Genomic DNA, 13,793 nt, shown 5'->3' on the forward strand with positions numbered 1-13,793 from the left:
TATTATTAAAGAGCTATTTATTCTTGTTTTTATACAGTTTTAAAAGGTTGGTTCTATTTCTAAGCCATGGTGTGCAAGGCAGAAGGCCAGCAACTAGAAAGCCTGCTGATAGAGTAAAAGAAAGAGCTTGGCAACAGAGAACAAGTCACAAATGATTAAAAAGAACAGGAGAAAACAAAAACTCTGTGAATAGTGTTAGTTCATTAGGTGAAGAAAAACATTCCACTTTTTCTTAGGGGCTTTGAATATATAACTGTAATATAGTATAATATACTAATTTGTTTATAAAACCTGTATTGCTAAAAATATGAGTCTGCTTATTAGATCCTTCAAAAATACATTTTTGTTTTCATCAAAATAATATCTGCATAGGATTAAAAAAACCAAGGATTATAAGGGCTTTATGAAAAGTGCAACAATTTCCTCTCCTTCCACTTTCCTGTATTTCATCTTGGGTTTCAAGGAAGTTGATGCTGATGGGTTTTGCCTCCAGTAAGTTGTGATTCTCTGTATTTGCCTTGTGTTGGTCTCCAGTTTCAGGGGCGGCAGTTTGCTCTGTGACCTGACTTTTCTCACAGATCTAAGAAGAGTTCCTGGTTTTTTAGTCTGTTTAGCTTTTTGCTTGTTAGGACGGAGTGTTGATTTCTAAGCTTCTTATGTACTAGACCAAAACCCAGAAGTCCATGCCTTTTTCCCTTCAGCTTTCTTATCCTTCTCTCTGAACTTGTTAGCTATACTTTTACATATTCAGTACTGAGAATATTTGCACCTTGTTCTAAAATCATAATTCTTAATTTAATATGTTTTGACTTTAGATTGAATCTAAAAGTTGAAAAGCAAAGTGTGTCTACATTATGAAGACATAAATATTTTTAGTGCAGATCCAGTACTATAGTACTATGTTTTGTTTTGTTTTGTTTTTTTAGAATTTTATTTATTCGACAGAGAGAGAGCACACAAGCAAGGGGAGGGGCAGGCAGAGGGAGAGAGAGAAGCAGGCTTCCTGCTTAGGGTGCGGGGCTCCATCCGAGGACCCTGGATCATCTCCCCTCCCCCCCAACCCTGTTTGCCTTTGTATCCATTCCTTCCCTTTTGTTTTTTCTGAAATCTTCTTGGAGCTTTCTGTCATTCTGCTCTAATTTGGACTGGTTCCTCTCCAGGTCATTTGTATAGCTGTCATCCTGCAGCCTTATTTCCCTGTTTTCTTGATGCTTAGCTGCTTTTTTCTGGAGGCTCTGTCTCTAAATTTTGCTGAAAAATATCCTCAAATGTTTTCTCAAGAAAGAGTTCATAGGAGATAAACTTTATTTAGATCTGCATTCACGAAAGTGCTCTTTCCATCATCTTCATGCTAGTTTGGATACAGAATGCTAGGTTGAAAATAATTTTTTCGGTGTGCCTGGGTGGTTCAGCTGCCTTCAGCTCAGGTCATGATCCCAGCGGGCTCGAGCCCTGCATTGGGCTGTCTGCTTGGCGGGGAGCCTGCTTCCCTTCCTCTCTCTCTGCCTGCCTGCCTCTCTGCCTACTTGTGATCTCTGTCAAATAAATAAATAAAATCTTAAAAAAAAAAAAAGAATTTTTTCTTAGAAACTTGAGGGTGTTTCTTTGTTGTTTTCTGATTCAGTGTTAACTGATGAGAAGTCTGATTCCAGTCCAGTTAGTATTTCTTCTCAGTGATCAGTACCTCTCCCCCTTCTCCACTTCATTTACACATATTCTGGATGCTCTGAGGATCTTCGTTTTATCCTTGCTGTTCTGAAGCTTCACAGTAATGTGTTTAGGAATTCCTTAGCCCATTGTGTTGAGCCCTCAGTAGACTGAAAGCTTGTGTCTTTAGATTTGGGGAAAATCTCTTGTTCTATAATTATGAGTTCTCTGTTTTCTCTGCATTTTTTTGTAGACCTCATTTAATAAAAATGTTAGTCTTCCAAATTAATGCTGTTTTTCTCTCATTTTCTAATTCACCTTGCCCCTTCCTCCTTCTGGAGAAATTTTTCTCTATCTTCTAGTATTTCCATTGAACTCTGTGTATCTCTAGATATCTTATTCTTTGGTTGTTCCTTTTTCATAGTATCCTGTTATTGTTTTATGGATGCATTACTATGTTAAATCTGTCAGAGGATACTCACTAGAGTATTTTTAAGTGCTCTTTCTCTCTTGAATTCTATATTTCTCTGAGAGGTTTTTCCTCTTTTTAAATTTGACAGTTTTCTTTCATTATGTAGGTTTTCCTTGGTTGCTTATTGATCTCTGGTAACCTGTTTATATTTAATGCAACAATAGAATAACTGAGCTCTTTGTTCTTGCATTTAGTTCCTTAAAAGACTGCCTTCCTTTGGAAGGAGTGGACCAGGGACACTTGAGTGGCTCAGTCGTTAAGCATCTGGCTTCAGCTCAGGTCATGATCCCAGGGTCCTAAAATTGAGCTCTGCCAAGAGGGCTCCCTGCACAGCGTAGCCTGCTTCTCTCCCTCCCACTCCTCCTGGTTGTGTTCCCTCTCTCACTGTGTGTGTGTCTCTCTCTCTCTATCAAATAAATAAATAAAATCTTTAAAATTTAAAAAAAAAAAAAAAAGGAAGGAGTGGGCCAGATGCTGACTCTTACTGGATTACTAAATGCTAGAAATAGGAGCTTTTCTCTGGGACAGCAGCCCTTGTCCGCATCAGCTGACCTAGTACTTCCCTAGATTTCTTTAGAGATATAACTTCCAGTTTTTTGTTTATTTATATTTGGAGGGTAAAGTCTGGTTGCTAATATTCAGCGAGCAGCTGTACAGATAGGGATCTTGATCTCTCTCCCAATCTTACCCTTAGTCATACCTGGTCTCACTCCAGGCATACCCCTGCATACCATTTTTAGGTGAGTCCCTGGATTTTATTTTATTTTATTTTATTTTTTAAAGATTTTATTTATTTATTTGACAGAGAAATCACAAGTAGGCAGACAGGCAGAGAGAGAAGGGGAAGCAAGCCTGCTTCCTGCAGAGCAGAGAGCCCGATGCGGGGCTCCATCCCAGGACACTGATATCATGACCTGAGCCGAAGGCAGCGGCTTAATCCACTGAGCCACCCAGGCGAGTCCCTGGATTTTATGGGGCAAATTCTTCTCTGTAGGTATTGTTGGCACTGATTTTTTTCCACCTACTCTATTAGGCATGACTCCATCTGCTTTCTGATTGCTAACATTTGTTGAGATTTCCTGCCTGTTCATTGATTCCCCTTCTTCTCTCTTACTAATTTTTGTGGATTTATTTCCTTACTCTCATTTTAATAAGATTCCTGAACAGAGAGGAGGTAATTTCCTGTGCTCAGTGTATTGTCTTAAACAAGAACTTCAAAATACTTATGAAGGCTTGAAAGCATCCTATATTTTAGAAAACTTTCAATAAAAAATTATAATAAAACGCACTTTGAGGCTTAAAGGCATTAACTCTTAGCTCTCAGGAAAATGTGGTTTTCAATAATGACTTAGTCTCTCAAGTCTCTGAATAAAGAGCATTATGATCAGGAGTAAATAAAAAATAATAATTATATTGTGGACCAGACACTTTAGTGTTTTATTAAATACAGCCTCATTGAATGCTCACAGCAATCAGAAGAGGTAGTATATTATTTCCCCCAGTTAACATAGAAGGAAATTCGGACACAGTAAAGTAATAAAACTTGCTCAAGTACTATATGATACAGAATGATTCCCTAACCACGTTGATCTCTATAGGTATTAAAATGAACTATAATCTAGTTTACCTTTTCTTCCTGGAAGTTAGTGGCTTTTGATAAGTATTATGGAACAGAGTATTCAGGGGAAAAAAGTCAATGCTGACTTATTTAGGATTGATATCCTTGTGAAGCCAATAAAATTAATGAAAACTTTCAGCCCTTCTCTCTTCTGTCTCAGACCACATAGCTAACCAAGTTCTTTGCTGGTCAGTAAGATGGTACAGTCATTCAGAGTTTTTTTGGAGTACTTGACTGTGTTCTATTTTAAAGTGTATTCTGTTTCTAGAAATTTGTCCTACAGTTCTACAAGTGCACTAGGATACATGTGTGGAAATGCTTACAGCATTATTTGTAATAGAAAGCTAGAAAAACCCATGTCTATCAGCAGGGGATTGATTAATTTGTAATAGGCATGTCCATGCATGGAATGCTATATAAAAAAAAATGAAAAAGACCTATGCTGATATAAAAAGATCTTCAAGTAATATTGTATGAAAAGAGTCATTTACAGTATGACCCTATATGTGTAAAAAGTATATGTTAAGTATGTGCACTCATTTATTTGAACACATGTGGAAAAGATGGGAAGAACATATGAAAAAAGTTGTTATTCTGATGGAGATTGTAGGAATTTTTAAGTTCATATCCTTAAATACCATTTATTTATTTTACCATGAACATGTACATTTTACAATGTTATGAAAATAAAGCTTAATGGTTTTCAGTAGCCATTGGTAGTATACCAGCAACACTAGCTGGTCCTGGGTTTCCTAGGAAAATTACAATCTAATGGGGGAGGTCTGGGAATCCATATCCTAACAGGGGCTTTAAGTGATTCTCAACATTAGGCAGCTGTGCACGCATGCTCATAAATACACATAATTCAGACTAAGAGCAAGTTACCATAGAAAGATAATTTAAAAAGTGAGACTACTTTGAATATGCTGAATTAATAATAAATTTCAAAATTTGGAGGTGATAAATGATTTCTAGGAAATTATCAAACATTTTAAAGATAGACTAAGCTGGTTCATTCCACCTGACCTGTAAGAAGGTGAGACACACATCAGAGATAACTGCTCAGCCCATGTCATAGGTGAATTCTTCTGAATCTTTCTGGAACATATGGTTTTAAATCTATTTAAAGTATTTCGGAGCAGAGAGGAGAAGAGTAAAACTTGTTTGTTCTGTTTACAAAGCCAATAGAGCACTGTTTCCAAACCTTTCAGGTATAGATAGGGGTTTTGGGGTTCTTGTTTTCTTGTGTTTCTGTGGGCCTAATCATTTTAAGATTGTGGTTAAAATTTTATAAATATTATTTGAAACAGTAATATACACCATGACTAAATGAAATTCATTTTAGGGATCAAAAGATGGTTTGGTGTTACGAATTCTGTTAATAGAATTATGAATATTGGGGCGCCTGGGTGGTTCAGTGGGTTCAAGCCTCTACCTTTGGCTCAGGTCATGATCCCAGGGTCCTGGAATCGAGCCCTGCATCCGGCTCTCTGCTCAGCAGGGAACCTGCTTCCTCCTCTCTCTCTGCTTCTCTGCCTACTTGTGATCTTTGTCTGTCAAATAAATAAAATCTTTTTTAAAAATTAAAAAAAAAAGAATTATGAATATTAATAGACCAAGGAGAAAAATTATGACCTTTTAATTTTCTGCTCCAAAGTACACACAATAAAATTAATATGTTTGTGGTTTTTGAAAACACAAAACCCCAAACAAAGCTCTTAGACAGGTGGAACTAGCTGAATAGTTTTCTTCCTTTTTAAAAATATTTCATTCATTCATTCATTCATTGAGAGAGAGAGCATACCATGCACACAGATTGGGGGTAGGCGCAGAGGGAGAGGGAGTGGAACTTGCTGAATAGTTTTTCTTTTTAAAAATATTTCATTCATTCTTTCTTTCTTTTATTGAGGAGGGGAGCACATGCTTGTGCGCACTCAGGGGAGGGGCAGAGAGAGGGAGAGAGAATCTTAAGTAGGGTCCACATCCAGCACAAAGCTCCACCTGAGGCTCCATCTCTCTTTTTTTTTTTTTTAAAGATTTTATTTATTTATTTTGACAGAGAGAGATCACAGTAGGAGAGAGGAAGGGAAGAGATCACAGAGAGAGGAAGGGAAGCAGGCCCCCTGCTGAGCAGAGAGCCCAATGTGGGACTCGATCCCAAGACCCTGAGATCATGACCTGAGCTGAAGGCAGCGGCTTAACCCACTGAGCCACCCAGGCGCCCCTCCATCTCTTGACCTTAGCTGAAATCAAGAGTTGGATGCTTAACTGACTGAGCCACCCAGACTCCCTATAGCTGAATAGTTTCTTAACGTAACAAAGGTGTTGCAGAGTGTTAGCCAATATCAGGCTTAATGGTAGAACACTGGAGGTGATCTTGTTAAAGTTAGGATATATTGCCATTCCAGTTAAAATCTGTTTATTTTGATAAATGATTTTAAAGAGTATTTGGAGAAATAAGCAATATGAGAATATTCCAGTAAATTCTAAACAAGAAAAAAAAAACAACCATTGAGGGCTGGGCTAATAAATCTATCAAATATTTATTAATTCTATTATTTATTTTAAAAAGATTTTATTTATTTGTTAGCAAGAGAGAGAACAAAATCTCATTCCCCTTTCCTGACAGGGCGACTTAGAATTTTGTTACATCTGATAGCATAGAAAGAACAAGAGAGGGCATGTTGGCGGGTGGGGGGTGGGGAGCAGAGGGAGAGGGAGAAGCAGGCTCCTTGCCTAGCAGGGAGCCTGATTCAGGCAGCTCCTGGGACCCTGAGATAATGACCTGAGTCGAAGGCAGGTGCTTAACCAGTTGAGCCCCCAGGTACCCCTATATCATATATTTGAATATTATAAAAACTAAAGTAAGGAATAGCTGTATGAAACTGTGTAATACATGTAGTCAAAAACTCCATGTATGTGTGTGAGTAGTCTTTTCAGGTTACTGGAGAAATATGAAAAAAAACACTCTCATATTAATAGTGGGAGAAAAAATTTCAATAACCTTTTGAAAGGCAATGGCAATAGTGAATGCATTTTTAAGTATATGTATACTTTGGTCCAGTGCTCTGCTTCTAGGAATTATTCCACATAATTTTTAAGAGACAAATTTTGTCTAATTCACAAGGTTGTGATGATAAATCAAACCTGATACTGTTTCATCAGGGATCGTTTTTGTAAGTTTGTATGTTACAGCTCCTTTCCGCCTCTGCTGTTTCAAAAGCTAGTGCCTCTCTAATTGGTATAGCTCGGAAAGATAGACATCAGTGACACATATGCCTGACTTGGGCCACAAAGTGAGTTCTGTAGATGATGTAGCCAGGATTAGTTATAGAGAAATAACTGCAAATATTTTGCCTTTGAGCCCTTTTATCTCCTTTTTCAAAATCTCATTCCCCTTTCCTGACAGGGCGACTTAGAATTTTGTTACATCTGATAGCATAGAAAGATAGTATCCCTTCTTGCTTTTCTACGCAGCACCTCCCCACCCCCGCACCCCACCCCCCCGGCCCGCAAGCCCCTTAGAAAGAGCTTTGGGTTTGTAATCAAAGGACCTGGCTTCTTGAGCCAGTTCTTCCACTGGCTAGCTCTGAGACTTAGGAGAGTCAAGATTGTTCTCTAAACTTACTTTCTCTGAGAGCCAAGCGTGCTAACCTGTCTTTCTCCACTACAGTCCTCATGTTTATTCCTTAATCCATTGCAAATGAGATTTTACCCTCCTACATCTGTACTAGTGCTTAAGTGGCAAAGATCTCCTAATCATAAAATAGAGTATGTTTTCTTTCCTTTTTCATTTGGCCCCACTAATTCTTTTGTTTGGAAGTTATTAGTTTTCTGACTAAATAATATAAAATATTTTTGGTAGTAGATACAGACTCATATAAAGAAAAACTAGAAAAATCCCTTAATCTCAGTACCCAGAAATAATCACTGGCATATTCTCTACCAGTTATATGTACATATCTTAATGAAACTGGGATTATACTTTCATATGCTAGCTTTGTATCTTGCTTTTTGTTTCCATAACATTAATACTGTAAGCAGTGAGTTTTAACTGTTGTATGGTTATGGCATTATGTGCTTGTTTAATAATCAACTGTATCTGTTTTGTTCTTGTGTTAAGTTTAGGTTGCTTCTTGCTGTGAACATCTTTGTACATGAATTTGTATGTGCAATAATGATTTTCTTTAAGGTTTGTTCCCACCTTCCAGAACCGCTTTCCACCCTTGATTTCCTCCTTATGCTGGTACTTTTTCCCACTGCTTCTTTCATAGGCTCCTTTTTACACATACTCTTAGGTTTTGATGTTCTCCACCGTTCCCTTTCCCTGCTCTGGGCTTGCAGGCAGTCTCATTTACTCCCTTAGCTTTAGTCATCACCTGGCTTGTCTGGTTCAGTTGTGGAGCACATCTTCACAACATGCTCCCTTCTTCTGAACTCCCTCCTCTGCACTTCTGTTCCTTCGGCATCTCCTTCTGACTGATGCCTGAAACACGTTATAAACAAAGCAATTACCTGTGATTTCCTTTGAGGTCTTCCCTTTATCAAACATAGATACAGGGCATATTTTAGACTTATTTTATAAGCAGAAGTATCTGAGATGTGTAATAATCCTTTACAGGGTACCAAGTGGGCAGAAAAGAATCGTGGAAAGGGACAGAAATCAAAACAAAATGCCTGCACATCTTTCAAGGCTATGTGGCTTTCTTAACTCTTACCCTCATTTTCCTCCTAGTTCCCTAGTATGAACCTGGCCTTTTATCCTCCTTGCCCTTTAAATTTACACTGAAGTGATGCCCCTTAGTGGCAGAATCAGGAACTTTCTCCATTGCTGATCAATCAACATAAAAATGTCTTCTCTTGTGGTTATTGTGATTGTGACACATTGCTTAACTGTTTGTGGGTGCTTTTTTGCAATTCTAGTAAATACTTGTGAATTGTTACCTAACATCTAGGTACCCTAATCTTTGAGTGTTTCATGAAAAAGAAAAGAGGCAAATATGCTCCCTTTCTACAGGAATTTGTATCATTTGAGAAGGTAAGACAAGGATACTTAGTGTTTATTTTGAGATTATAATGTCTGTACAGTAGACATTATTCCAACTTTTGCAGTTGTCATTTAATTTCCTAACTGAAGCTGCTTTTTTCTAGTCTGTCACGTATTTGTCATAGCCAGTCTAGAAATACTTGTCAAATGACTGGAATGAGGGTGTAGATCCTTGAAGACCTTCGTGCTTTAAAAATGCAAAGCAGGGGCACCTGGGTGGCTCAGTGGGTTAAAGCCTCTGCCTGTGGCTCAGGTCATGATCCCAGGGTCCTGGGATTGAACCCCACATCCAGCTCTCTGCCCAGCAGGGAGCCTGCTCCCCCCCCCCCCCGCCACCTGCCTGCCTCTCTGCCTACTTGTGATTTCTCTCTGTCAAATACATAAATAAAATCTTTTTAAAAAATGCAAAACAAAAATTGTTTTAAGGGAAAGTAGTATAGCCACATTAAATACAATCTGGGAAATAAAAGGAAAAACCCTGTTCTTAATCTCTCCTAACAAAATGGCTGATAGATTTGTATATCTCTGATTTTTTTCAGATTTGTGTTTTGTGTTTTATGTGTTTTATGTTTGTATTTTTATGTGTTTGTGATTTTGTGTTTAAAGTAGGTATCCTACTTTTTTCCACTTACTGTGTCATTTTATGACTATTATTTAAAATGGCTGCATAATAATCTATTAGTTGCAGAAATTTTTGGCCCTGTTGTATGCATAGTGTTTATGAAAAGTAGATGATACATTGTTTCTGAAAAATAGAACTCTCAAGAGAAAATAGTCATTCTAATAAAATAAAATTTCTTTATCATATGGATTTTACCAAGTCGAAGAACCATAGCCTTCTTATTATAAGGTCAGTGCCTTTTTATTTTCAGACTCATAAACCTGAAACGTGAGGAAGCTGGTCATCATTTGAGTGTAATATACCACGTGTCAGCTGTGTATTTTGGAGAAATTATAAACAGAAGTTAAATACCTGCTTATTTGGAGAATTAGTATCATAAAACTTAATATTAACATTGTGTTCTTTTATAGATTATGGAGCTTTGTGGTGCAACAAGACTTGGTTATTTTGGAAGAAGTCAGTTCTATATCGCTTTGAAACTTGTAGCTGTTGCCCAGTCTGGTTTCCCTTTAAGAGTGGAAAGTATAAATTCAGGTAAATATGGAATACATTAGTAGCTGAAATGAAAATAGACTTATGCTCACAAACGAAGTAGTCAGTAAAATTGTTGAGTCTTCCTGACATTTTCGCATTCTCTCTAGCTTCATTCATTGGTTCATTGGTGAGTATTAGAAAAATATCTCTGTCTTAAACCTGTTATGGTGTGTATGTACTTAATACATATTTGATGGTCATGTAACAATTGTTAATGGTGGTGATTTTTCAGAATTCACTAAAAGTTGCTTAGAGAGATTTTGGGTGAATAATTTTATCAAAATAAATGATGGATTGTAGTGACTGACCACCTTCTTATGTGCCTTCCTTATTTTCTTCTTTTCTAATACATATAAAAGCACATAATTCTTCGTGGTTTTTTGTTTGGGAAGACTGCATTTGAAATTAGAAAGTTAACCAAAACTTTCTGATTTGGATATAGACAAAGGTTAAATATTGGCAGACTAAAACCTACACACAGACACTTGACTACCTTAGAAGTGTCACCTAGGATAATTAGTTTTTCTGTGATTGGGAGGCATATTGATGCCGAAGTCAGTAGAAATTCTATAAAGGTAGCATTTAAATGCAGAGTTCTGTGGTTGTCATAGGGAAAAGAGGAAAGAGAAAACTTGAGGCTTTCTGTAATGTTGAAATTTTTATAAATAGTTTTAAGCACCAGGTTCAGTTTATTGGTCAATGTGAGGTTTTCATTTTGGACCTCTGTTTTGCCTCAAATCATTCTTCTAGAATTGAGAATATGAATTCTTTTCAAATAATTTTGAATTCTTTTACATAAATATTGAATAAGCTTAGTATTTCCAACTCCTTAGTATGGAGATTCAAGAGAGATGAAGATAGTCATGGTGAAGGGAAGTATACTTTCTGCTAAAAATTCTGCTTCTGTGTTTTCTATTCTAAAGGTGTGACTGATCTATAACTGATCTGCAAAGAAGTTCTTGGTTTTCTTTCTTCTCTGTTTATTAAAAATGTCACAAGCCAGATTAAAGTGAACAGCTATCATGCCTTGTACCATGGTGTTGGTAGGGGAACAGTAAAATATTTTCAGGAATTTGTGCCGTGAAGTGTCTAGATTAGTCTCAATCTAGTGATATATTCTCTCCTTAACAGCTGAGCTCTAACATCTAAAGAGAATCAGTATGAGCAGAAAAGAAATTGTCTAGACCTTCAGGTCAGACTGTCCTGGCTTCAGACCCTTGTCAGTTACTGTCAGTGACCTTGGCACCTTGTTGCCTTAGTTGCAAGCACAGAGCCAGATAGGATATTTATTATAGCTATTGTTATTGCCTTTAGAAGGACAGTTTAGTGTTCTACTACTTTCTAGGTTAGAGTCTCCCTAAACAGTGAAAGGGAGTGGTAAACATATGTGTCTGTATCCATTTTTTAAAAATTCTTTCTAATACCTAATTCATATTTCAGTTTTAACGTGTGCTCTTTTTCATTTTAAAGTAATAATTATTTCTGTGGTTAACAGTAAAGGACCTTCCTCTGCCAAGATTTGTTGCTTCAAAGAATGAACAGGAATCTCGCCATGCAGCCTCATATTCTTCAGATTCTGAAAATCAAGGGTCTTATTCCGGTGTAATTCCCCCACCACCTGGAAGAGGACAAGTGAAAAAGGGATCTGTAAGCCATGATACTGTCCAGCCTCGTACAGCTACAGATCAGCAGGTATTCATGTGCTTGAACGTGTTACCAGTTGATGGCCTGTACAGATGTTTACAATAAAGCATTTAATGATATCTTACTAATGAAAATGTCACCTTAAAAAATTTTAAGTCTTAATAATATTCTCTCCAGGAACCTGCATCCCCAGTAGTTTCACCCCAGCAGTCCCCACCAACTTCTCCACACACATGGAGGAAGCACAGCCGTCACCCCAGTGGGGGAAATAGCGAGAGGCCTCTTGCAGGACCTGGGCCATTTTGGTCTCCCTTTGGGGAAGCACAATCAGGTATTTTGAAATTCTTTAGAAGTGACGGTTATTTATTAAGGGTGGTAAATTGAAGGAAACGTGATACTATTCCTTTAAGAGTTGCCTCCAAGGCAATTTTTAATTATAAATTAAGCACCTTAATTAGAAGCAAAAGCCAACCATGAAAGTTTGTAAGCAGATGCATCACTTTGAACAATGGTAATTGCATTTACTTATTCATGTGATGCTTAGACAAAAGTTTATAGATGCCAGATTCTCTGAAGATGAAACTAATAAATAATGCTTTCCCAGAATATAAGGTATATATTATATTAGTTCCAGTATTGACAAGGAAAGCACAGTAACAGTTTAAAAGAGGTATAATTTTAAGTGGACAGAAGACATTCACTTTGGAAATCATTAACATTTCTTCAAAGTTAGAGTTTGAAAGAAAACATTTATAATACGTGTATGAGGAGTTATAGTACAAACCTGGTAACTGTTTTTTTCTCTAGAAGTGAGCCTGCATGTCTCTAGAAGTGAGCCTGCACCATTCTCTTTCCAGGTTCTGCTGCTGCTGACGCAGTGTGGTCGGGGCACTCTCCACCTCCACCTCCACCGCAAGAAACTTGGGTCAGTTTTGCAGATACTCCACCAACCAGTACTCTTTTAACCATGCATCCTGCTTCTGTCCAGGTGTGACATTTTATTGGTATTGCATTTTTGTTTGCTTCATTCAGAGTATTGCTGCAGTCATTTTTTTTTTTAATATATATTTTGCTATTGCAAATTTTGTAAATGCAAGTTCACTCTTTATAGAACACAAAACTCTGCTCTGTGTCCGAAAGTCTGTTATCAGTGGAATGTTTCAATAAAAGTTTTGGCTGATTTTCTTTCTAATTATTCAACGAAGTTTTGAAAGTTTTCTGCGCCTACGAATATATTTGCTTGGCTTTCTTAGCACATTTTTCATAATTTTCTGTTGCTTACACACTGCTATCATTTTACGCACTTATAATCATTGTGCAGAAACATTCAGTAACCTGATTATAACAAATATGTGGTTTGGTGATGACTTTGTGAAGACTTCTTATATTTTAAACATCCAAAAAAAGTAAGTTTTAATTTCAAAGATAAATAACCTAGCAATCTTGGTCCATATAATTATATAGATAGATACTGTACTGAGGAAATAAATGTTTCATTACAGGACCAGACAACAGTACGAACTGTAGCATCAGCTACAACTGCCAATGAAATTCGTAGGCAATCCAGTAGTTACGATGATCCCTGGAAAATAACAGATGAACAAAGACAGTATTATGTAAATCAGTTTAAAACCATTCAGCCTGATCTAAACGGATTTATTCCAGGTGAGTTGTTAAAAACAAATTCTTCTGGATGGGACAGGATAGAGTCTCAATTTCATAATTTCAAAGGCATGGTTTTATTGGTCGGAGATTATAAATGATAATTCTCAAATTGTTTATCTAAAGAGTTTATAATCACTGGAGAAGAAAACATGACATACACACATGTTAAGGTTCCTACCTTTTGCCACAATGATAAAAGTCTTAAGACTCTTAACCTCACATTTTATTCTTGGGTGTGTAAGTTCAGCATAACATTAAACAACACTGTTTTAATATTTCAGGATCTGCAGCTAAAGAGTTTTTTACAAAATCAAAACTTCCTATTCTTGAACTTTCTCACATTTGGTAAGTGTGGTATTTCATATCAGTTGTGTAATATGGGTTGTTTCAGAGGAGCTTCCAGCAAGTAGATTTTCAAACCTTAAAAGATAAACCATTAGAGTAACCTTTTCAAGAATATGTTCTCAAAGAACTCAGTAATGGTCAGCTTTGTCTCACTCTCTGGAAAAGAAATAAGTGATGCCAGTACAGTGGTTCATTAAAA

The 13,793-nt window shown here is 36.9% G+C and overlaps 1 protein-coding gene across 6 annotated transcripts in view; it reads left to right on the forward strand.

Annotated features, from left to right (window-relative positions):
• REPS1 (RALBP1 associated Eps domain containing 1) overlaps positions 1-13,793 on the forward strand; it is an 82,071-nt gene that overhangs the window by 32,926 nt on the left and 35,352 nt on the right. For 5 of the 6 annotated variants that reach the window (XM_004740311.3, XM_045066307.1, XM_004740310.3 and 2 more), the window contains exons 2-7: positions 9,817-9,940; positions 11,436-11,632; positions 11,762-11,915; positions 12,442-12,572; positions 13,087-13,249; positions 13,531-13,594. In XM_004740311.3, the coding sequence (XP_004740368.1) occupies positions 9,817-9,940; positions 11,436-11,632; positions 11,762-11,915; positions 12,442-12,572; positions 13,087-13,249; positions 13,531-13,594 (833 nt within the window). The remainder of the gene's footprint in view (positions 1-9,816; positions 9,941-11,435; positions 11,633-11,761; positions 11,916-12,441; positions 12,573-13,086; positions 13,250-13,530; positions 13,595-13,793) is intronic. The other variant, XM_045066308.1, reaches the window with a different exon arrangement.

This window comes from Mustela putorius, unplaced genomic scaffold (genome assembly GCF_011764305.1).
Source record: "Mustela putorius furo isolate JIRA1106 unplaced genomic scaffold, ASM1176430v1.1 tig00003863_pilon_pilon_pilon, whole genome shotgun sequence".
Classification (NCBI taxonomy): Eukaryota; Metazoa; Chordata; class Mammalia; order Carnivora; family Mustelidae; genus Mustela; species Mustela putorius.